Source organism: Oryza brachyantha, chromosome 11 (genome assembly GCF_000231095.2).
Source record: "Oryza brachyantha chromosome 11, ObraRS2, whole genome shotgun sequence".
In the NCBI taxonomy this organism is placed as follows: domain Eukaryota; kingdom Viridiplantae; phylum Streptophyta; class Magnoliopsida; order Poales; family Poaceae; genus Oryza; species Oryza brachyantha.
Genome location: NC_023173.2, coordinates 8,431,639 through 8,456,971, shown reverse-complemented (window position 1 = coordinate 8,456,971; position 25,333 = coordinate 8,431,639). Strand labels below are relative to the sequence as shown.

The 25,333-nt window shown below is 39.9% G+C and overlaps 1 protein-coding gene and 1 long non-coding RNA gene across 5 annotated transcripts; one reads left to right on the top strand and one right to left on the bottom strand.

The window, feature by feature from the left end:
• Positions 1–5,799: 5,799 nt before the first annotated feature.
• LOC107305321 lies at positions 5,800–10,132 on the bottom strand. The gene is made up of 3 exons (XR_005812809.1): positions 10,052–10,132; positions 7,160–7,439; positions 5,800–7,081 (listed from the first exon to the last, which is right to left on the bottom strand). It is a non-coding gene; the product is annotated as an uncharacterized LOC107305321 (long non-coding RNA).
• A 2,436-nt stretch (positions 10,133–12,568) lies between these two features.
• On the top strand, positions 12,569–24,170 carry LOC107305263. 4 transcript variants are annotated; one of them, XR_001551386.2, is made up of 7 exons: positions 12,569–12,848; positions 13,100–13,142; positions 15,247–15,308; positions 18,600–18,643; positions 19,316–19,591; positions 23,476–23,908; positions 23,997–24,170. XR_001551386.2 is itself a non-coding variant. In XM_015842347.2 (5 exons), the coding sequence occupies exons 1-5, from the start codon at positions 12,779–12,781 to the stop codon at positions 19,535–19,537; spliced, it is 441 nt and encodes a 146-aa protein (XP_015697833.1). In that variant the 5' UTR covers positions 12,569–12,778; the 3' UTR covers positions 19,538–19,779. The 4 variants fall into 4 exon arrangements, 1 of the variants encoding a protein (XP_015697833.1); XM_015842347.2 differs by lacking the exons at positions 23,476–23,908; positions 23,997–24,170 and having other exon boundaries at positions 19,316–19,779; XR_005812686.1 differs by lacking the exons at positions 18,600–18,643; positions 19,316–19,591; positions 23,476–23,908; positions 23,997–24,170 and adding an exon at positions 12,928–12,995 and having other exon boundaries at positions 15,247–15,825.
• Positions 24,171–25,333: the final 1,163 nt, after the last annotated feature.

The following is a 25,333-nucleotide window of genomic DNA, read 5'->3' as shown; positions in this document are numbered from 1 at the left end:
TATATATATATATATATATACATACATATATATATATATTGTAAATTTAGTAATTTCCAAATATCACAATATATTGTACAGAAAAACTGTTAGATAATTAACTAGTTTTTACTGAACTTGATGTTTCTATTTTACCAAGTAATGGTCTTGTTCCTCTCGATGAACTATTTAAAACTTATGTCAAGAACTGAAGTGCCATGTGTACTCTGAACCGTTAAATTTGACGATGAGTGTGTTAAACTTTTATTGTAATATGTTGTCTACTAGAAAGACCAAATGCTAAAAAATATTGTTGTTGCCAATGAGATAGTATGTACTATTATGTATTTGTCATTTATTTGGATCGAATTTATTGTGCCTGAGTAATTACATCAGTACTGTGCTGTATCATTTTTCCATAATTTTGATTTTTTGTTGCTACAAAATGTGGCCTAGTATAGCTATACTGCTACCTGTGTTAATCACAGACTAAAAAGGAAATAAAAAGAGGTAGTTTAGTAATTTTGCATCATTCGTTCACGTTGGCATGCTGAGATGACGCTTTAAAAGTGACAAATTATTAGTGCAACTTCTCTCACTAATAGTATATATGTAAGCACAGATGTAAAAGTGATATATAGAGAGTTGCCAAATGCTATAGTGTAAATATCCGTTCCGGGGGTGTTCGTTTCTCCGCGCTTCGTTCGTTGCCTGTGACCTGCTCTCTGCTCGCTGGCTCTCTCGGTACGTCTTTCGTGGGGTCCGCTTTTCAGTGGCTTTGCTGCATGCCTCTTCTGTGTGGGATGGCGGTTTCGCTCGCTGCCGATGTTTGCTGACGGAGGGTGGGCCACCTCGTTGGTCGTTGCGTCGATCGAGTTGCAGACGAGGCGCATGCGCCGCTTGGTCCCACGTGATGTCATCCCTATTTTTCTCGGCCGTTCGATTCTCAAGATGGATAGATGACACTCTATCTACATACTGTGAGGCATCAATTACACTGTTAGGCTTATGAGAGAGGGGCTTTCAACTTTTTCCTACTCTTACGGATTTTTATAACAAATTTGTCACTGAACCCATCTGTCATAGACTCATGAGGGTCCACATGTCATAGACGGTGAGTGGCAAATCTGTTTTGACCGCTCGTAAGAGTGACAAAAAATTAAATTTCTATACAAGAGAAGCTAACAGATAAGTAAGAGCAATGCTAATAATATAGCCAACAAGCTCACTATAAGAAGTATTATAGTCTTCTCTTAGCACATCTATATAGTAGTTAGCTCTTTATCATTAATACAGGATCCACATATCAATCTCACAGAGTTTTTTGGTTCTTATGTCCGAGTTGGCTTCAAGCTTACACTTTCTCATCTTCTATCTTCTCCATATAAGTATTTAGCCAGCTTATAGCTTGCTATTATACTGTTCTAAGAATAGATTGCACGCAGCCGTATTTTCCTCGACTCCCACGCCATCATCTCTGATCTCATCTTCTCGGCTCATGGGCGAGCGCTCGCTCGTGCCGCGTCGGTACCTACAGTGTTATTTTGTCGTCTCTGGTTTGCTTCTTCGCTGTGTGTGGTTGATGGTGTATCGTTCCTATCCATACGTGCCAGGGCAAATGCAATAGTGGTGGTGGTAGGGGAATTTTTTGGAGAAATATTATTATTTTAATGAAAAATCACAAGATTAGACATGGGGAATCGCGGGAGTAACTGCCTATTGAACGGCCGAATAGCGACAAGGTACATGTCGACCGGCGGGAGGTCGACAGGCGTTGCCCACGGCACTGTCGAATGCCCTCTGAACCTATCGAACGGGGACAGGTCGATAGCTCCCCCGACAACACCACGATGCTCAGCAGCTTTTGCTCACAGTGCTATGGGCAGGCCTGTCGAACGGGGGAGAACGACAGGCCCCCGGACCAGCCGGCAACGCCTGCATTTTCTTTTGCTTTCGCTTTATCTTTTTGCTTTCGCTTTTCCTTTCACTTTTGACAGCGTGTAAACCGAACCGCGGTGGCGTTCTTAGACCACGTCTCCGAAAAGGTGTACACCATTTTCGCTATCCGCCGTGGAGAGTCGTCGGAGGGTGACTAGAGCAGCTACCACGCCGGAGAGGAGGGCGAGGAGCTGCTAGCTAACAGTAAAGAGGTGGCCACGGCCTACAGCAGTGAAGGTATGCACCACTAATCCCCGAGTAAAGTTTATTAAAAATGGTTTTTGATTTTTTAATTGTTTTAAATATATCACTGTTAGTAGGTACGTTTTGTTAGCACCTGTTTGGTTAGCAGTGTTAGTACATATTTTGCAGTGAATTGAAATAATAGCAATTTTAAAATAGCCCTTGGTCAGTACATGTTACAGATTAGTTATGACAAAAATAAGAGAGAAGGTTGTATAGTGTATTGATAGTGGTAAGTTAGTACATGACAATGTAGTATAAGTTGTCGGAGGGTAATTATTGAATAATTAAATGGCAAATTGTTAGACAATTTGTTAATTATGTAGCAGTTTGCAGTGTCATTGGTAAATGGTGCTAGATGTATGTAAGTAGTGACAAGGTTAAATTAGTTGTTAGTACGTACGTGTTATTAATCGCAAGGTACTATATTTTTATTTGTATTATGAATCTAGTAGATGGTTAAAAAATAGTTTTAAGTTAGTACATGGCAAATGTTGACCATTAGTTGAGCGTTAAATATTACTACATTTCCCCTCGTGTAGTATACCTGGTATGGACGAAATAAATTTTGATATGACAATATTAACTTATAAAAACATACAAGCGATATAATCATTTCATGACCAATTTAAAAAATAGCAGTTGTTATTTTTGTATTATAAAAAATATGATTAAACCCATACATAAGTTTCAATAGAAAAATTATGAATTAAAACTACATGTTATCAAATACATCAAATTTGATTTGATATTTTTTTTAAAAATTAAAATATGTTTTATATTTTGTGAAAAAAGTAATAAGTGAAAACAAATATTTTTTGCAACATACATTTGTTGAAAAGTAATTTTCAAAATTGAGGCAAAGCATTTTACAATAAATCTTGCTAAATATAATGAAATAATATTTCATATAAAAATATTTTTTAACATTCAAAACAAATAGTGACTAAATTATTTTTGTTTGTTTCCACAACTCAAATAGTTTAGTGGCGTAGAAGGGATTATGTGAAATTACAGGGGCATGTAGTGGATTGGCCCGGTAATGACAAGGTTAAATTAGTTGTTAGTTAGTACATGTTATTAATCGCAAGGTATTGTATTTTATTTGGATTACGAAACCAATCGTTGGTTACTCATAGTTAAACGGTAGGCTATTTGTCATGTTTTATCAGGATGTCAGGTGATATGCCCATTCGTCCATATTATGGCGATGCTCCTATTCAACTATGTGATAGTGGGGTGGATTTGACTCTATATGGCTTCCATGATACTGATCTAAACTCACCGGAGCACATGGGATTCAACGACCTGTTAGGGTGGTTGTACAATATGTTTGGGGTAGATCCAGTGCTCGATAAATTTACGATAAATGTCGTGTGGCCAGTGAGGGGCCAACACGGATGGCAGTGGAGAGTAGTTGAGATTGCCTCAACTGGAGGTTGGAGAAAGTTTGTTAGTAAAGTAAGGGAGAAAGGGTATAGCCTAGCAATACTAGTGTAGAAAACAACATGTGTTGATCAATCGGGGGAGACAAGTCATGTCGTGGTCGAAGAAACTCCATTGGGGGATCGACAAGTGCAAAATGTTTGGCAGACCGAAGAAGCTCCAGAGGGAGAAGCAGTACAAGGTACTACACAAGAAGAGGTCATTGTTCGTGACAATAGTCACGAGGCCAATGGCTCGGATGATGAAGAACCAGATTCGCCCATGCGTGCTGACGCGGCGGAGGAGAATGAGGCGGTTGTGGATCAGATGGAAGTGGAAAACGAGGAATACCTTGCGCTTGTAGTGCATGAAGAAGATACAACACAGTGGGACAACGAAACCGACATACCCGACGACTGGACAACCATATCCATGAGTCGTATGAAGGTTAACGATGGTCTAAATGACCACTGGCGTTATGACAACAAGCAGATGCAAGTAGGACAAACATTTCATGACAAAGGTCACCTTCAAGCTGCGGTGAAGAGGTGGGCATTTGACCAGAAGCGTGAGTTTAGGGTGAATGTTTCGACTAGGACAACGTATGACGTGAAGTGCACACAGGCTGGATGTCCTTGGAGAGTGCATGGTTACAAGCCACAACATGACACTTTATGGGTAGCTTTGAGGGTTGAACAACATACATGTTTGTTGCACAATACCGTACTGCAACACAGGAACATGACCTCTGCATTTGTAACACAGATGGTATATTCAAAGGTGGTGAGAAAAACATCACTGTCCCCCTTCACCATTATGCATGATGTAGAGAAAGAGTACGGATATGAGATATTGTACGACAAGGCTTGGAGGGCAAAACAGAAGGCACTGGAGATGAGGTTTGGAACTTACGAGGATTCTTATCACAATGTCCCCCCACTATTGGAGGTGATGCAAGCAAGAAACCCTGGCACACACATATCTATTCTGGACGAGGTCAATGAAAATGGGGAGAATGTTCTTCGTCGGGCTTTCTGGTCATTTGGGTGCATGATAGAGGCCTTTAGAAATTGCATTCCTGTCCTTTGTGTGGATGGCATTTTCATGATTGGCAAGTACAGAGGAACAATTCTAACTGCAATCGGAGTCGACGCGGACAACCACGTCGTTCCACAGAGTGTGGCCTGCTGAGAATAGAGAGTTGCTATTTGAGATACGACTTCGTGACAAGAGTGGTGTCGGCATTGGATCAACGGACATCACATTGGAATGCACATTGTGGCCAGAGAATCGTGCTTACAAATGCAACTGCAACAAGCCTTCTCTTTTTCACCGGCCATGTTCTCGTGTTTGCCGCAACGGCAAAAGCCGGCGTTGATGCAAACCTTTTTGTTTCCCCGTACTTCACAAAGGAAGCGTGGGAGGCAACTTGGTGTGGTGAATTGCGTGGTTGGCGTGCCGTGTGCGATTTCAATCGTCCTCCTCTGGGGCAAGCCATTTGGGTTCCTGACTCAGGTCAATTAGTTGATACGAAGGGCCGTCGCAAGTCGCGCAGGATCAAGAACCTTATGGACGAAGCTGAAGCGAACGATGGATCTCGTCGTAAGAAAGCTTGCATTCTTTGCGGGAGGAAGCATGCCCGTACAGATTGTCCCCTATACATTATAGGGAAAGACGCCACAGGTGCTGATGTTCGTCGTGTTCCAAAGGGGAAGTCAAGAAGAAAAATAATCCTTAGTTCCGTATTACATATTGGTGTTGTTGTTGCGTACGGCTGTAATTTTAATTTGAACCATCTCGTACTTTGAATATCCAAATGTACGTGGCATGTCCTTGTAGTTTTAATTTCGAACACCATTTCACTATAATAATGGAATTTCTATGTCGGGGGCATGTACTTATAATTTTGATATGCGGTACACTTTCAATATCCATAATTATGTGTCGTGGACTTGTAACTTCAATTTTGCCGTGCACTACAGTATTACCGGTACGATGTACATTTTGTTAGATTTTGAAATTTAAATTTGTAAGTACTCTAATTGCATTCTATATTTTACTCCAACCAGATGGGCATTCTTCTATTATGTGATGCTATGTGCAGGTATGGCTGATCAGACTGCAGTGCACCAGCTGATCGACCCGAACACCGATCGGAACCACCGATGCGTCGACTTAGTACAGGCACTTTCTGCAATGCCCTGAAAATGCGAGGACTGGATCAATATTGGCGTATTGATCCTCGTTGGATTCCAAGGTGCATAAATTTACAGATAGTTTTCTTATTAATATCTTATTTTCAAATCTTGATGTACTACTAACATACTGTACTTCATGTTGTAGGTTGAGAGCAGCTGGGCTGTTGACCTTTGCACGGCTGGTCGAGCCTTCACGTGGAAGGGCCAAAAGAATCCCAATTGACGCGGCGCTTCTTAGTGCTCTTGTGGATAGATGGAGGCCGGAGACCCACACTTTCCACCTGACAGTTGGAGAGATGGTGCCCACTTTGCAGGATGTGTCTTATTTGTTGGGGCTGCCGCTAGCTGGGCCAGCAGTTGGCCCAACTGTGGTACATGCTGGATGGGTCGACGACCTTCTTGCCAGTTTTGCAGGTGTGCTACCCGATGGACTTAATGATCTCACGGATGGCCATGGGCCAACGAAGACCTGGCTCAATCTGTTTCGGCAGGATGTCTTCTCAGATGACTAGGACGAGTGGATACAGCAACGGCACTTAGTCGCTTACCTCCTGTGGTTGTTCGGAAGAGTGATGTTCACAGGAACACATGCTGACTCCGTGGACAAGCACTTCATCCACTACGTAGAGGAGATTGCAACATTACCTATGGACGATATTCCACAGTATAGTTGGGGGTCGGCGGTACTTGCGGCAACTTATGCTTGATTGTGCGATGCTTGCGTGAGGAATAGCAAGCAAAGTTCACTAACAGAATGTCCGTTGCTGCTTATGTTGTGGGCGCACGAGCGGTTCGACATTGGGAGACCTCAGCTCGACTCGTACGCAAGCTATAGGGTGTCCGAGATGTATACATCTGGTGTCGATGACATCAACGATCGTCCCACTATGGGATCATTATGGACGCACCGTGAGGTTATCTTAGTTCAATTATTTTGTATTGTCGTTACAAACGGTTCATTACTACTGGTATACTATTTTGATACAATGAATTTCTTCTGGTTGCAGCTGAGGTGGGTTAGCGGGACAACACGGCGTGTGTACACGCAGTTTGTAGCTGACTTTGATCAGCTTACGCCTGACCGTGTTCGGTGGACTCCTTACACCCCACACGATGTACACGACAGGGGCCCGCATGGTCTCGCAGATCTTTGCACGCGAGATGCACAACTCTGGAGGACTACCTGTCACCTTGTGCTAGACGTGCATGTGGAACCACACAATATCCACAGGGTGATGAAACAAATGGGCATGTACCAACCCTTCCCTCCACAAGCCGGCCGTGGTTTGGCTCAAAATCTGCATAGGTTAGTACTCATCAAAGTAGTTGAATCCGAAACTTTTTGAAAAAAACAACTTCATAAAATTCTTACGTACGGGATGCATGTACTGGGGTGCAGGTACTCTAGAAAGGGGCTCAGGCTGTCATACGAGATGACTGTTGTCACCGCAGTGCAGCCGACTGTACAAGAGTAGGAGCACGCAGCCGAAAACTTGACACCTGAGACAGCTCTCGACGATGGGAGTTTCTATGGGTCGTACCTTTGTTAGTACCACACTGTCACACGATGGAGGTGTTTTCCACCACAGGGAGATATAGCAGTGTGCCCCACCAGGCGAACATTGCCGACACGTTTGCCCCTCAGCCACGCTCGGCCTACAACTCAATGGTACGTGTTTGATAAATTTGCAACTAGCTCACTTCCTCTAATTAAGATGCAATTACTACAATAGTATGAATTGACTGTATTACTTGTGGAATCAAGCGGAATTTATCGAGCAAGTTCATCAGGAGTCTGACGTCATGCTGAGAAGGCTGGAGCCGCGGCCTACGGTCGTCACCCCTGACGACGTAGCGAGCGTCTTTCGCCGGTTCCGCGCCCGTGCTGCCGCACTGCTAAGTCGCGTCTCATGTCGTAGCGTGGCAGATGTGGTGCCCCCGTCGGCCCGTAGGGGGCCACCACCTCTACCCCGACGTTCCAGCGTCGATAACAGTGGTCCATCCACGTCACGTCGCGGGTACGAAGAGCCCCACACATCTCACAGTCGGCCTTCCTTTCAGCGCACATCACAATCGAATTACACAAGTGGGTCAGCTGGATCAGGGGTGCCGACGTCAAGCACGAGGCATCCACGCCCGCAGGGAGAACAAACTCTTCCATTTGTTCAGTCTACGCAGGGAGCATCTGGATCGGCACACATCCCTCCCATGCCAATAGGGGATAACATGTTGAACGCACCGGCATGGGGACTTCACATCACTCTGCGTGCGCTAGAGCTAGGGCATGCACAACACACATGTACGTCCTTTTAAACAGTTCTACACTTTAGGCCATCATTATTTGTATCATGACTAACTACGTATTTTTTTGGTTTCTCCCTCGTGTGCAAACAGTCTATGACTACGGTTCGGCCTCGACAATCTACGGGATGCCTACATACGGGATGCCTACTTACGGGATGCCCACTTATGAGATGCCTACTTACGGGATGCCAGCTCAGTCCCCTCGCACTTCTCGCACTACAGCCGTTGCCGACTTCTTTGCCATTCTGGACCTAGGGTTCGATTACTGGAACGCACCACCACCTCCAGTGACACAGCCTATGCAGGAGATAGAGGTCGTTCCGTCACCCGAGGTGACACCCCAGCAGGCACCAAGTGATAGGCACCCCTCGATGCTTTCACATATCCCACTGAGCAAATTAGGCATAGGAAGAAGGCAGGACCTAGCAAGCGTGCGAAGGGCACTGACCGTCCATGAGTTTTCTATTCCTATTTAATTCTAAGACATGTATGAAACACTTCATTAATGTTTTTTATTCTAGTATGTTCATTTTTGCATCTGTTAAAACACTGTTGCACGCGGCATGCTTAACCTTTAATGACATCTATTATATACAACAATGGTTGCCCTAAACCATAACCACAAATTGAATTTATTATATACATAAAGTAATAGAAAAAGAAGCATCCACGTTGTCTCTCACGAGCTAGAAATTCTGAGGTTACTCGAAGAAAAGTAGGAAAAAAGAAAAAAACAATTGCAATTAAAAACATGTCAATCGGACAATTGAGAAAAAAGTCCATGCATCCATATACGTCACGGTAATAAATTCTTGATTCAATCAGACAGAGCAATCAATAGCAGTAAAAGAAGGGAAATCAATCTGATGGATCATATAAGGAAAAAAAGAAAAAATATTTTTAATCAGACAACAGAGAAAAAAAAGAAAAAAAATCCATGGGGAAATAAATCTTGGATTAAAAATTTTAAAATAATTGATATTGAGGAAAGAGTCCATCTATAAATACAATTTAGGACTTAAAAATAAAGAAAACTAAAATGAGTTCATGTGTAAATACAGTTTAGAAAATTTCAAAATCTGTACTCAAATTTTTAAAATGATTGATATTGAGGGAAGAGTTCATCTATAAATACAATTTAGAAAGATCTAAAATTTTAAACATTAGGAAAAATTAAGAGAAAAGGTCAATATATAAATAAAATTTAAAAATATATAAATTTGTAATTATAATTTAAATATTTTGTAGAGAAGACTTTATGTACAAGAATACAAGTAAATGAGGTGCCATTTAAAAATATTTTTTAAAAAAATTTAAATTCAAATTAACTATTAAAAACTAATTATTATCAAGATAATATTCCCTATATAGCAATAATTTGTAACGATGCTAACCGCGCAATATGCGCGGGCCACCGTACCAAATCTACATCAATGGTTCCAAGATTTTTGATGATTCGTTTGCTCTTCCATTGTCGATGACGATCTCGTTGTAAGTTCTATTTCTTCTGACTAGGTGTCAACTTACCAAATATTACCGTTAAACCGAAACTACAAACTGATTTTAATATATACTAGAATTTTTACCTTGCTACTAAGTTGTAACAACATGTCGAATAACGATTCATCCTTACTCCTTTCCATAAGCAGACTAGACTAAACAGGTAAATTAGATCATCAATGCCTTTTTAGTTTCTTCCAGTACTTGAGTAAGGTACATTTGTATATTCTTTACACGCAAATATAAATTTGAACAGTAATATTTTCCCAACATTCAAGTATACCAACCGATAAATTATATGAAAACAATATTAGAACACTTGAATATTTGTAAAATATTAAAGTAGATAATTAATTGTATTTATTTAATATGTACATAATTATATTTGCGTTTCACGAATACACAAAAGTAGTATATTTAGCGACTAGAAGAAACTGAAAGGGCGGTTGGTGATGCTAACTTACTTATTCGGCATAGTCTGCTTGGTAACCCTGGTTGCTTCACGAATATGGAACCTTTCTCACGGTGAAGAAGGAAATGAGTTCTAAGTTTCTGTATTTCGCTGGTGTGTGTTCGGTGCTGTTATATAGCGAGGGGCATCGAATTTTTGCTGTTGCAGTAGGTGAAGTGGACACTTCGAAAATTTCGTTGTCGGTACGTTGAGTGGAGAAATTTGCGCAAAGGCGCGGTCGAAAGCGAAAGCTGGAAAAGCGAAAGCAAAACAAAGTAGATGCTGTCGGCCTGTCGTTCTCCCCCGTTCAAGAGGCGCGAAAGCTGCAGATGCTCCTTGAAAAAGCTGAAAAGCTGCCACCCTGAAAAAGCTGAAAAGCTGCCGCTCATAGCAGATGCTGCCGGGGGACCTGTCGACCTGCCCCCGTTCGACAGGGTTCGACCTGTCGTCCCTCCCCAGTTCGATACGCTCTCGGCTGTTCGACAACGCCATGGGCAAGGCCTGTCGACCTCCCGCCGGTCGACATGCCCCTTGTCGCGATTCAGCCGTTCGACAGGCAGCTACTCCCGCGATTCCCCGTCACCGCCGTCTAATCTTGCGATTTTCCATTAAAATAATAATATTTCTTCAAAAAATTCGGTGGTAGGGGCCAGCGTCTGCTCCGCAGTGCAGGTCTGAACGATTAGACAACACGGGTTCATCCACCGCAGGACGTGGTTCCCAACAAAAGATGGTTTTGGGTTTGAGGGGTCGGTTAGTTTGAAAAATATCGCATCAAATCTTTGGATACATATTTAAAGTATTAAATTTAGTATAATTATAAAATAAATTTTAGATTCCGTCGGAAACTGCAAGAAGAATCTTTTGAGTCTAATTAATCCGTTATTAGCACATGTTGGTTACTGTAACACTTATTGCTAATCATGTACTAATTAGGCTCAAAAGATTCGTCCCACGATTTCTCCCATAACTGTGTAATTAGTTTTAGTATTTATATATTTAATGATTTATTTAGATATTTAAAGATTCGATGTGATGTTTTGGAAAAAGAATTGGAAACTAAACAGGGTCTTAGGCATATAGTCCCACATGTCAGCTGTAGGGTGAGATTACATTACACTGTGGATATATCAGAATAAAAAAGGCTACACATACTATCAATCTCGTACGATTTTTGTGTGACACCGAACGGATAAGACGGAGAGCAGGAGAAAAGCACGTCGCACACACGGTGCACGCGCACACGAACTGGACGGAAGTTAGGCGCCGTTTAGTTCAAAAAAAATTTTTAGGAGAAGTGTCACGTCAAATGTTTGTCGTCTGTTTTTTGGATACGAATACAAAAACGAATTTCATGGCTAGCCTGGAAACCGCGATACGAATTTTTTGAGCCTAATTAATCCGTCATTAGTACATGTTGGTTACTGTAGCACTTATGTCTAATCATGTACTAATTAGATTCAAAAGATTCGTCTCAAGATTTCTTCCGTAACTGTGTAATTAGTTTTTTGGTTTATCTATATTTAATGCTTTATTTAGGTATCCAAAGATTTAATTTGATGTTTTTGAAAAAAAATTTGAACTAAACAAGGCTTTAGCCATCGTACAGCCATAGTACACGAAAGTTCGTACATATAACATCTCTCTACCAGAATAAAGGGGGTGTTTGGAACAAGGGACTAAACTTTAGTCTCTTTTCCCATCAAATGTTTGGACACTTATTATAAATAGTAAACGTAGACTATTAATAAACCGATCTATAATCTTGGACTAATTCGCGAGATGAATCTAATAAGCCTAATTAATCCATGATTAGCATATGTAATGCTACAGTAAACATACTCTGATTATAGATTAATTAGGCTTAAATAATTCGTCTCACGGATTACCACTCATTTATGAAATTAGTTTTTTTACTAGTCTATGTTTAATACTTTAAATTAGTGTCCAAACATCCGATGTGACATGGGGCTAAAAAGTTTAGCCCCATCTGAACAACTCCTAAGTTGGTTGGGCTGGGCAAGCGCCATTGCTAGACGGTACTGTAGCTGGCCGACGTGGCACGCGCGAGCGCTCGCCCAGCCCAACCAACTTAGGAGTTGTTCAGAGGTGTCATATCGAATGTTTGGATACTAATTTAAAAGTATTAAACATATACTAGTAAAAAACTAATTTTATAAATAAGTGTTAATCCGCGAGACAAATTATTTAAGCCTAATTAACCCATAATTAGAGCATATTTACTGTAGCATCACATATGCTAATCATGAATTAATTAGGCTCAATAAATTCGTCTCACGAATTAGCCCAAGATTGTACGTAGGTTTTATTAATAATCTATGTTTACTATTTATAATAAACAATTCAACCATTTGATGAGATAAAAGACTAAAAATAAGTCCCATTTTGTAAACAGCCCCTCGGCTATGTTTTTTTGTTCGGGGTGGTATACTGGTATGTATTGCAGGTTGCTCGTGGAGGTCATTCTTTCTCGCCTGGTTGCGCTCTGCTTGCTCGGTTTTCTCCGTCCTCTACTTGCTGCCGCTGCTTTCTGGGGTGTTTGCTGGTCTGCGTATCGGTTCTTTGTTTGGTTTTTCGTTGCCTCAGCATGGATCCGGCGGCCTACATGGTGGTTGCCATCGAATCGGTCGTGGGTTGCTTTCGCTACATTTTTGTTTGGGTTAATGATTCTGTGTTGTTGTTTACAAGAACTCTCTTTTTAGGGTGGCCCTAATTTTTGATGCTGTTCCATCTGTCGGTGTTTTTCGGATACGTGCATTGGGTGTTTGTTGCTGCGTGTGCTGCTCAAGGTATCCATCTGTCTTTTTTGTTCAAGCTTTTCTTCTGTGCATCTCTGTTCAGGTTACGTTCTTGCACGGATTCTTACAGTATATGACTCTCGTGGTTTATCTTCTTTGGCCCTGTGTTCGAGCCCTTTACGTCTTCTGTGTGATTTGGTAGGGTGGTTCTTATGCTTTACTTGGTTCTTCTCTGCTAGATTGATCGGCCTCACTGTTCTTTGTTGCTCATGGGTGCTCTTCTGTTCTTTTTTTTTTTTCAGTCTTTGCTTCTAGGGTGGTTCTGCTTCGGTTGGTGCATGTAAGGTAAATTCCTTCGATCTTATCCTTTGGCTGCTCTATGTTTGTTATTTTGTGTCCAACTTCGTTGTTGTTACTTCGACATGGGCTGCCCTCGGCAGCACAGCTTAGCTGACTAAGCTACTCTCCTTTTCCGCGAGTACACTTCCCGAACGGCTAAACGGTGTATTTTTTACAAAAATTTTTTATAAAAAATTATTTTAAAAAAATCATATTAATCTATTTTATATTTTTTTAATAATTAATTAATTATGTACTAATCTATTACTACGTCTTCGTGCCCGTGCCAGGGCATAAGTTAACTTATCCCATCTACCGAACGCAGCCATGGTTGTTGCAGATCTGTTTGCTGTGTTTTGATCGACCTGGTTGTGCGAGTGTTTCGGTGCGTAGATCTGGTTTGGTCCTCTTAACTCCTCTACCACCAGCAACGTCCATAAATTCAGAGAGCCTTCCTGTTCGTCTGTAGCACGGTCTCGATATTCTTTTCGAAGTTTTGCTTTCGCCGTCATCGCGCTCCAAGTAAGCAGGTATTTTCTTCACCCCAGCGTCTATTTCCAATATGGAACCAGCTAGGATTTCCTTCGGTGAGTGTACAAAGCCGCCACGACGATGGCGCGAGGCGCACCGGGCGACACCACGGCCGCAGGACGCAACCGGTACCAAAGGGTCAAGGTAAGGGAACCAGATCCTCTGACTTAGCAACAACTACGTCAGAGGGACGTTCAATGCAGCTACGTCGTTCGTTTTGCATCCGACGGATATCAGCGATAGCAACAGTCGAATAGGCTCTACCTCAGCTCTAGTTCGGACCACTCTTACAAAAGAATTCAATTAAAAATACAATTTCGAAATTAAAAGTAATGAAAAATAATAAAAAGAAGTCATGTGTCAATACAGTTTAAAAAAAATTCAAATTTCGGATTAAAAGTTTTAAAATAATTGATATTGAGATAATAATCCATATATAAAAACAAAATATCTAAAATTTTAGTCCAAAATAAGTAAAATTAAGAGAATGGCTCAGCATATAAATACAATTTAGAATTATCTAATATTTGAATTTCAAACTAAATGTTATTTGATAAAGAGTTTTGTACTAGTACAGTTTAGAATACAGGTAAATGAGGTTCCATATAAAAATATAAGTTATAAAATTCAAATTCAAAATAATAATTTAAAAATAATTATTATAGCAATACTAGCCGTGCAATATATGCGGACTAGCGTGCTACTTTGCATGTAAACATTCTACTATCAAGCTGACAACACTCACTTTAGATATCTTATGCCATTTTACAAGTAAACATTCTTTAACGAAATATGTACAGAAACAGGTTACATTTCAAGCATGAAAAATCAATCTCAATCTGTACCAGCACAAGTGACCTTGCAAGTATCTCTTCAAAGCATTCCACTTTTGTGTTTTGCGGTATTGAACTGAAATAAAAAAAAATTGACGTAATTACAGTCTCCATATTTCTAAATTGACATACAGTAATCAATCGTGAATCGAGAGAGACGTTTAATCATAACATTCAGAATTGAGTCAAAATCTCAGTTCATATCAATTTACATTCGCAGCTTATATCAGTTTACGGTCTTAATCCAACCCGTTTAGCCGCTGTGCTCAGATGGTCCGTCGGATGTAAAACGGATGACCCAAATGCATTGGACGTCCCTCTGACGTAGCGATCGCTAAGTCAGAGGATCTGGTTCCCAAGGTAAGTGCCAGATGGAATCAGCAAAGGAACGGCAACGCTTACGCCTGGGAAAATAGAGTTTAGTCAGCGTCGTCGTTGTACGAGTAGATCTATTCAGCAGAATGCATTATTTCCTTTTCCTTAAAATCGAATCGGCCGTAGAGACAGGAACAAGACCAGCAATGAATCCTGCCAGGCCACTTTGGTATGCATGCATCCCTGCGGTGCCTCTCTTCCCTTGCTCACTTAGAAATCAACCCTGCCCGAATCAAAGCCATAAATCTTAGCTCTAGCTCACAACTTCTAATTTGACCGTACCTGTGATTTGTCATTCTTCTATTTCACCTTTTTGCATTATTACATTTTAGTTGACGAGTAAATTACAACGTTCACCTTTCATACCACAGGATGTGGGACACCATCGGTTCTACGGTCTTCAAAATGCTGCGCACGCATCTTCCCCTCTCAGGTCAAGCACCCATAAAACTATGTTTTTATATACAGTCAACTGTGCGTTTTTTCGTTACTTATATGCCTCTTTTATTGGTTCATAAACTGTACATTTAAAGTTATAGACGCTCTTTCTTTGGTTTTAATTTTCATGCCGCCCAGTTTAACAGGAGTAAGAAGCTGTTTTATTTCAAGGTCATCTGCCCAAAGCCCCAATTTTAGATCCATGATATAACACTAACAATAATTCATATGATCTTGCTGAAAAATATAAGCTATATTAGTTCACCTTCAGACGCAATTCATACTCGGCTCAATTTCAGCTCATATGTCCCATCTCGACCAAACTAAATTGCATAGATGGTGATTGGACTTTTTAAGGTGCTCCAGCTTTGTTTTAGACCATCCACTGCATGTTGATCTAATGGATAATATTTGCCTTACCTCATTGGAGGTAAGAGATCATATATTAGGAAAAAAACATTTTTTTCAACCTGCTACATATAAAGTGAGTAATTAATGTAAAAGTTGCTATAACATGCCTTGCCATATCATTACATTTGAATAATAATGCTGAAAGGTACTGAATTTAAATTTTGAGCATCATATGTATTACAAACTAAACTGAAATTTTAAAAACTCTGATCAAATCCAGTAGATGTCAAGCAATAGAATGAAAATATTCAAGTCTTTCAAAATCTTAGATGTATATGATTTCATTTCACGTAACCAGATTTGTATTTTAAAACAACAATTATATATTTGATATAAAAATATAAATTTGTTGTCATGAATTTCAACGTCTTAATTCATATTTTTACCATCATTTCTATGGAGCTTTCAAAAAAAATCAAATGACGTGTAGGTTCATTCTAAATGACTATTAAAAAGTTAAGTTTAATTGCAACCATAATTTCTGCATGCATCATTAATCTAGAAGGGTAATTATACGCATTAATGCTTTCCTTTTGTTCAAAGATTTCTTAATTAGGAGTTAAGGAATATATTATCTCTATAGAAAACTAATAAACATTCAAAGGCTAGGATTCATCCTTAGCTCTCACTACCTCATAGGTAAGAAGTAGCACCTTAAAATCACTAATGGTGATTAATTAATGAACTACTATAGCCTGCACACCTTTAGCGTTTGGTAATACCATTTATATCTACCTCACTCATGTTGTATCATCGCAGTCGTAGGCACATGATTTTTCAGTATTTTTTAAAACATAAAGAACGCTTTCATGTTGTTTATATGTGCCATCACAACCCCATTCAAAATGATCACGATATATTATGAGCATATACTATGACCACTTTGTTAAAAATTGTAACTATCCTGCTCCATGCCCATCACAAACCATGTGGTTTACTTACTGCACATACCGTGCCGTTCATCAATCACAGCATTTTCAGTTGCCTATCCATTTCTTAGAGCATCTCCAACAGTCTTTCCAATTCACTCTCCAAGCTAAAATTTAGCTATTTTGAACAAAAATCAAGCTCCAACAGCCTCCCTATCCTACTCTCCAAGCTATTTGGATGGCCAAATCATTCATTTCCCCCGCTGGCCAAACTCTCCAAGCTATTTGGATGGCCAAATCATTTCCCCACTGGTCAAACTTGGCCAGCCTGCTACCCCTGCTATTCACTTGCCAAATATGGGCCCCACCGTCTTCTTTTCTCTCGAGCCTCACCATGCACAGGCACAGCAACAACAACGGCAAGCCGGCGGTCGGCGGAGGGCGTGTCGCGCGAGGCAGCCGGCGACGGGCGCACGGCGGGAGCGGCGAAGGCAGCCGGCGGCGGGCGCACGGCGGGAGCGGCGAACCGTTAGGGAGTCGCCGTCGCTGTGCCACCCGCGGAGGTCGCCGCTCGAGGTCGCGGTCGTCGTCGCCGTGCCGCCCGCGGAGGTCGCTGTCGCTGCCACGCGAGGCCGCGGTCGCCGCCCGAGGTCGCGGTCGTCGTCGCCGTGCCGCCCGCGGAGGTCCGCGGTCGCCGTTGCCATCTCCGCCCGCGGAGGCTGTCCCGGCCCGGCCGACGGCTCCCCGTCCTGGCCCGGCCGCTGTCCCGACCGCCGCCGCGCGACACCACCTCGAACGCCGCTCGGCCGCCGCCGCGCGACGCCTCGGCCGACGACAGCCGCGCCACCTCCCTGCGACGGGCTGGTGGTTGGCTGGATGGAGAGAGAGAGGGGAGAGAAAGAGAGAGGGGGAGAGAAGGGGGAGAAGAGTGGTTAGAGGCTGACATGTGAGTCATATTTGTTAGAGGTTTAGATTAGGGAGGATGAATGAAGATGCTGTTGGAGTAAAAACAAATTTAACTTGACAAATAAAATAGAGAGTTGGCCAAATAGACATTTGGAGAATTAATATTAGAAAGACTGTTGGAGATGCTCTTACATAACTTTTTGCACACCCTCCTATTCTGTGTGCCATAGTTTTTTACGTGTGTTCTTAACAATGTAAAAGGATCTGCCATCTTTCTCAGTTTCGCTGCTCTACTATGACCTGCAATAAAGAATCAGATGTTGAACATTGCTTCATACAGTTAACATTTTGTTTTATAAACATACGTGAAACAATAGTACTATACATTCGTTCTGTTATCAACATATATTCTATGTTAGGGTATAGTTGTTCTTAACCAACCAACTCAACTAGCTAATCAAATTCATGGCTACCATTCAGACACCCATCACTGATCAGATAGCACCTTTTATTTTACCATGTTACAGACGAAATAAGCATCAACGTATGTTAAGTTCAGATCTCAATCGATAATCAGACTGAGAAACTAGACCAAACAATTCTATCTGTCTATCCCTTTGCATTAGATCAAAATAAAATTGATACAAACCAGTAGCAATAGGCTCTTATAGATTCAACCTGGTCTTTACTTTTAAGATAAATATTAAATGTTGTGTTTGCGGTTGGCTGCTATTTACTTCTTCTCGTTGTTATCTATTTCTCGTCTTATCCTTCTCACCTTTTCATATTTCTGTCGTACATTTTACCACACCGAAGGCAACCCTCTCAGCACCTTGTAATATAGAGCAGTATCTTATATTGCAGAATTTTGTTCCCATCAAAAGCATTTAATTTTTACATGCATCTATAGCAATAGGGTATGTGACCTTCATTCTAGGCTCCATACTGTTATAGATGTTTTATAAAGGGTCACACTCAGCATGATTGTCAAGCTTCGTTATATTGTGATATCTGTGAGAGTGTGGATCATATGACATCTAGGTGCCTAGTATTTAAGTCACAAAACAAACCTTGCATCTCGTTGTGTGGTTATGCTGCAGATGGCCTGGGCTTCTTCCATATCCCGTTGCCGACTGGGCACAAGGTAAAATATGAATCAAAATCTGCTCTTATTACTGCATCTGGTGGCCATCTATCTGTGCAGAATGTGATCTCTGAGTTAGAAAGGTTGATACTTGAAAAGTGGAAGTGGGAGGTTCATGACAATGGGAATGGTACATTACGAACTGTTTTTCCTTCTAAGGCTGAACTGCAGCGTATGATTGAGTGGGGAAAGGTGGACACTAAGATAGGACAAGCATCCATAAAAATCACAGAGAGAGGTGTGGGTAATGAGGTAAAGTACATTGTTCCTAAGGTGTGGGTGCAGTGTAAAGGACTTACAAGGGAGTTGAGAGAATTTTTAATTATTTGGGTTGTGGGTCATGTTTTGGGTGTAAGCAAGGAGGTGGACATGAAGTTTACTAGATAGTATGACGTGGCTCGTTTTCAGGTTTTAGTCCTTGATCCTACAGCTGTTCTAGAATCTGTTGATGTGGTCATTGGTGATTATCTCTATGAGCTTCACTTTAAGGTTGAGTCTCAAGGTGATGAGTGTGCATCAGTGCCAACGGTTATGGATTTTGACGATGGTTCTGGTGATGGGAATAAGGATATGAGGATGGATGATATGATGGTATCGCAGGGAAAGCATAAAGGTGGCTCCTCAAAATCAGGGCAAGGTAATTTTGATACTTATACGTCTGATGGTCCACAGGATGTGTCGGTGCCTATGGAAGGATTGACTGCTTCTGATGAAGAATACGATGGGCTCATTGAGGATCTTACAGAAGAGGATGAGAGAAGGGCTTTGAAGGAGAAGGTAACTTTGGATGGACCTATCTTGGAGGGTTGGCAACGGTGCGAGAAGCTTCTGTGGTTAACTCTCCAAGTAGGCACAGCAAAAGAAGGGTACATGATTCAGATCAGTCATCTCTAGAGAGGGCGGAGAAGCTAAAGTCTATCCGCAACCTAGAGAATCTTTCGTCTAAAAGTGAGTCTAGTAATTTATTGCATTGTTCTTGTTTTGATAGTTTATTTCAAAAAGGAAATGGTATGGGAGTCCTCATTCATGATAATAGTACTGATTTTTTAAATGAGTTAGATAAATGCGATTGTTTACCCGCACATGACTTAGTACAAGATCAAAATGTGGTTTCTTTCATGGATGAGGGTAATAATTCAAAGGGGGAGGTTGACCATTTAATTTTGAGTAAGTTGTGTAGTGACATAATGGAGGAGGTGATGGATTCAGGTAGTGATCATCTAGGTGATTTTAAAGCTACTTCTGAATTGAAGAAAGCCTCTCTCAAAAATAAAAGTAAACGTAGAGTACATAAAAATCCAAGTGTTATCAAATGAAAGGTATCTTTTGGAATTCTGATGGGTTTAAAGACCCATAAAAACATCGATTTCTTTCTGATTTGACTAGAGAACATGGTCTCAATTTTATTGCTATTTCGGAGACAATTAGAAGAGATTTTTCGGATTCTTTCCTTCGGAATATGTGTTGGTAAAGACTTTTTGTGGCACTGTAAACCTCCTAGGGGAAGATCCGGTGGAATGTTGATGGGAATATATTTACAGTTGTTTGATATTGGGGCAATTGAAGAGGGTGACTTTTATATTAAATTTCATTTACGCAATAGGGAGGATGATTTTAAATGGGCTCTTGTATCAGTGTATGGCCCTGCACAAGTTGATTTGAAGGAATCTTTTTTAACTGAGCTAGTTAACTTGTGTAACCATGAAAGTCTTCCCATCTTAATTGGTGGAGACTTTAATATTTTGCGCAGCCCAACAGAAAAGAACAATGATAATTACAATGATAGATGGCCATTTTTATTTAACGCTATTATTGATGGTTTGTCGTTGAGAGAGCTACAAATGTCAGGAAGAAACTTCACTTGGGCAAATAACCTTTCTGTTCCTACGTTTGAAAAACTTGATAGAATTTTAGTTTCTACGGAATGGGAGGAAAAATTTCCTTTGTCAACTGTGTTGGCTCTTAGTAGAGATATTTTAGACCATACTCCTTTACTGTTAAATAGTAACTCTGCTTCATCTAATTTTCAACAACCATCTTTCAAATTTGAGCTTGGTTGGTTGTTGAGGGATGGCTTTTATGACATGGTTAAGGAGATATGGTCTATACAGTATCCAGGAATTTCTTCCATGGAAAGGTGGCAAACTAAAATTCGTAAACTTAGACGACATTTAAGAGGTTGGGCAAAAAATGTTAGTGGAACCAATAAGAAAGAAAAAAAGATGTTGTTAGAGAAGCTTAATGTTTTAGATAAAAAAGCAGAGGTGGTTCTTCTTTCACAGGAGGAGTTAGATATGAAACAAGTTTTAAATTCTCGTCTTGCTTTGTTGTTGAGAGAAGAAGAAATAAAATGGTACCAAAGATCTAAAGAAAAGAATTTGTTAGAAGGTGATTTAAATACTAAGTATTTTCATTTAGTTGCAAATGGTAAGTACAGGAAGACTAGAATTTTTCAGTTGCAACAAGATGATCAGGTAATTAGGGGTGATGTTGATTTGAAAAAACATATCACTACTTATTATACTTATTACAAGGGTCTTTTTGTCCTCCAAATGATACTCATTTAACTTTGGATGAGTAGAAGAGAGGACATTCCTCAAGTATCTCTAGAACAAAATGAGTTTCTGATTGCTCCTTTTTCTGAGAAAGAGGTGAGGGATGTGATTTTCCAAATGGAACATAATAAAGCTCCTAGTCCTGATGGATTTCCTGCTGAGTTTTATCAGATCTTTTGGAATATAATCAAGTCTGACCTCATGGATTTGTTCTTCGACTTTCATGCTGGAATTTTACCATTATACTCTTTAAATTTTGGTACTATTATTCTTATACCTAAGTGTACGGAAGGTATTAAAATACAACAATATAGGCCTATTTGCTTGCTGAATGTTAGCTTTAAAATTTTTACTAAAGTGGCAACTAATAGACTAGTAGGAGTAGCTGAAGAGGTTATCAGTCCAACTCAAACAGCTTTTATTCCGGGTAGGAATATTATGGAGGGGGTAGTTATCCTACATGAGACTCTACATGAGTTCCATAGAAAAAAGCTAAATGGAGTTATTTTTAAAATTGATTTTGAGAAGGCTTATGATAAGGTTAATTGGTTGTTTGTGCAACAAATACTTCGAATGAAAGGCGTTTCACCAAAATGGTGTTAATGGGTTGCTTCTTTTATTCAAGGTGGTCATGTTGCAATCAAAGTTAATGATCAAATTGGACCTAATTTTCAAACAAAAAAGGGGTTGAGACAAGGTGATCCTTTATCTCCGATTCTTTTTAATATAGTAGTGGATATGCTTGCTATTTTAATTAAACGGGCAAAGGAAAATGAACAGGTAGTAGGTGTTGTTCCTCATCTTATTGACAATGGTTTATCTATTTTGCAATGCGCAGATAATAATTTAATTTTTATGGACCATGATATTGACAAAGTGAAAAATATGAAGTTGATCTTAAATGTCTTTGCTCAATTGTCTGGACTAAAAATTAATTATCATAAAAGTGAACTTTTTTTGTTTTGGAGAGGCTTAAGGTCAACAAGAATTTCTACTCTAATTTGTTCGGTTGTAAGTTAGGCAATCTCCCTATGAGGTGTCTTGGAATTCCAATGCATTTGAGGAAATTAAGGAATTCTGATTGGAAGCATACAAACGAAAGAATGGAGAAAAAAATTTAGTAGCTGGAAAGGAAAGTTGTTATCAGTAGGCGGGAGGTTGGTGTTGATTAATTCCGTTCTTTCAAGTTTAGTTATGTTTATGTCATCATTTTTTGAGATCCCAAAAGGAGTTCTTCAGAAAATGGATTTTTATAGATCTCGTTTCTTTTGGCAAAATGACAGTCATAAGAAAAAATACAGGCTAGCTAGATGGAATTTTTTATGTCAACCAAAGGAACACGGGGGGTTTAGGAATACATAACTTAGAAATACAAAATAGATGTACGTTGAGTAAGTGGCTTTTTAGACTTATTAATGAGGATGGTTTTTGGCAAAACTTACTTAGACGAAAGTATCTTAAAAATCAAACAATAACAGATGTGGTAAAAAAACTGGTGATTCCCATTTCTGGTCAGGTCTTATGAAAGTAAAAGATTCTTTCCTCGCTTTGGGATCTTTTATTGTCAATAATGACTCACAATTTAGATTTTGGGAGGATACATGGATTGGAAATAGACTTTTAAAAAATCAGTATCCATGTTTATATAATATTGTTCGGAAAAGAAATGATTCTATTGCAACTGTTATGTCAACTGTTCCATTAAATGTATCTTTTCGAAGATCTTTGTTTGGTAACAATAGACTATTGTGGTATAACTTAGTTGTAAGAATTGTACATGTCAATTTAAACAATGACACTGATGTGTTTAGAAGGAACATGTATCAAAATGGAAATTTTTCGGTTCACTCCATGTATTCTGCCTTAATAAACAATGGTCATTCTTTTAGGAATAAAGGCATGTGGAAGTTGAAATTACCTCTGAAGATAAAAGTATTTTTATGGTACTTATTTAAGGGTGTAGTTTTGACGAAAGACAACTTAGTTAGGAGAAACTGGGATGGTGGTTTGAATTGTTGTTTTTGTATGCACAATGAAACTATCCAACATCTGTTCTTTGATTGTCATTATGCTAAATTTATATGGGGATGTGTTTTTATATCTTTAGGGTTAAGAGCGCCATTTAGTTTTGATGATTTAGGAGGGAACTGGTTGAATGGAAAGAGCGTGGAGATTAAAAATTTGATGTTAATAGGAGCATCTGCAATTTGCTGGGTTCTTTGGCTAAGCAGGAATGAGGTGGTTTTTGACAAATCCCTTCTAAAAACATATTTGCAGTTTTTTTCAGAGTGACATATTTGCTACGGTGGTGGGCAATCCTACAAAAGCATGAAGAGAACAAAGAAATTATCTCTATTGCGTGTCAGAAGGTGAAGATTTTGGCTATGCAAGTGGTTAGACATTTTGGCTGAAGATTTAGCAATAGAATTGAGTAATGTTTTACTCTAGTGATCCTCGTTGTTCCTCTCTTACTTGATGGACTTTTAGCTTTATGTATGGGCCAAATTTATGCGTGTTAGGAATCTATAAACTTTGTAATAAGTGGATGTAGCTTGTTTGAAGTCAAGGCTGGATTCTTTTATCCATTATCTTAAAAGAGGAAAGCATTTCTTCGTTCAGCCACTAACATCATAAAAACATGTGTTGCAGCTTTTCCGTCATGCCTCAAACATCAGTTGTGCTACAGTTCACCCACTTCGAAAAAGATTTTGTAAGCACAGATAAATCATTTCGAGATTACATCAGCATAATCATCTATCCATTACTAATCACACGGATTTTCCTAGCCTCTGCCACAGGAGATTGTAGACAGCTGCAACGGATACCATGGGAAATTATTAACCTTGGTTACACTTCCAGTGAATGTCAAGCTTGAAAAAATAGGTCCATCATTCTATATGTGCAAAGGCTAGAAAAATATGTTGAGCTGACTGGCCTACGCGTTGGCCAGTGTGTTAATTTCAGTGTGCTTTCTCCATCAGCAATACATCTCCTCATAGTTGACAAGCATGGATCAAGCAAGCTTTCTGTACCTGCTCCGTCAAGAGGACAACTCAAATTAAAGGCACAGGAATGTGCGCAGCAGAACAGCAAAGGTATTGTTATCACACTCACAGTTTTTATCTGAGATAGTATAATTGGAACCCCAAACCAATTCAATAAAAAGACCCATCTATTCCACTGAACACGCCATACCATTTACAATGACAACCTCCTTGTTAACGTGCTCCGTATTTCTGTCAGACCTCTTATACAGCAGTAATCCAGAATCATCATCTGGTACCAATCAGAGGGACAACAAATTAGGTGCGGTCACTGCCTATGTCTTAGCTTCGAATTACATTTTCCTTTTAATCCTACTTAGGCTTCGGCACGTACTAATAACATCAGGCCACACAGCAACACCTTAACATGGTCGTACACATCGGTCTACAGTACCGTTACACCTGTTAGATTACAGGTGTAACTACTTCACTGCAATTCTAGACCTCTATGTGCAGTGCGTATGTGCTCCGCTTTCCATTAAACTAGGTGATTATTTTTTTTTTGCCTCCTTAACTGCCATCCATACTGTTGATTAATGAACAAACCTCTCTTCCTCTTTTAGGCCTTGATTGAAACCGACCAACGAGTGACATTGTTCTCTCTTTTTCCGCGCGCACGCTTTTCAAGCTGTTAAACGGTGTACTTTTTGGAAAAAAGTTTTATATGAAAGTTATTTAAAAAATCAGATTAATTCATTTTTCAAGTTTACAAAAGCTAAACTCAATTAATCATGTATTAATGGTTTTCCTCGTTTTACGTGTGCTGATTAGCCATGGTGACATAGTCAACTTCGAACGCTGCCTTAAGCTGCTTTTAGCTACGGCACTCCATCACTGATGAACTGGCGTTAATTTCAGTAGCTCTCTGTATTTTGTCTGTGTCCAGAACTTAGATACACCAACACACATGATACATTTTTCCTGTTTATTTTAACACATGCATATATACTTACCCTATGTTAAAAAACACCTTAAAACAAAGAGTACTCGCTTTTACAAGCTCATGTATTTCACTTTCTCATTCTCTGCAATATGAGTAGCTTGTAGCTTTGCTCCAGATTGTAAATATTTATATAATACTTTCTTGCAGC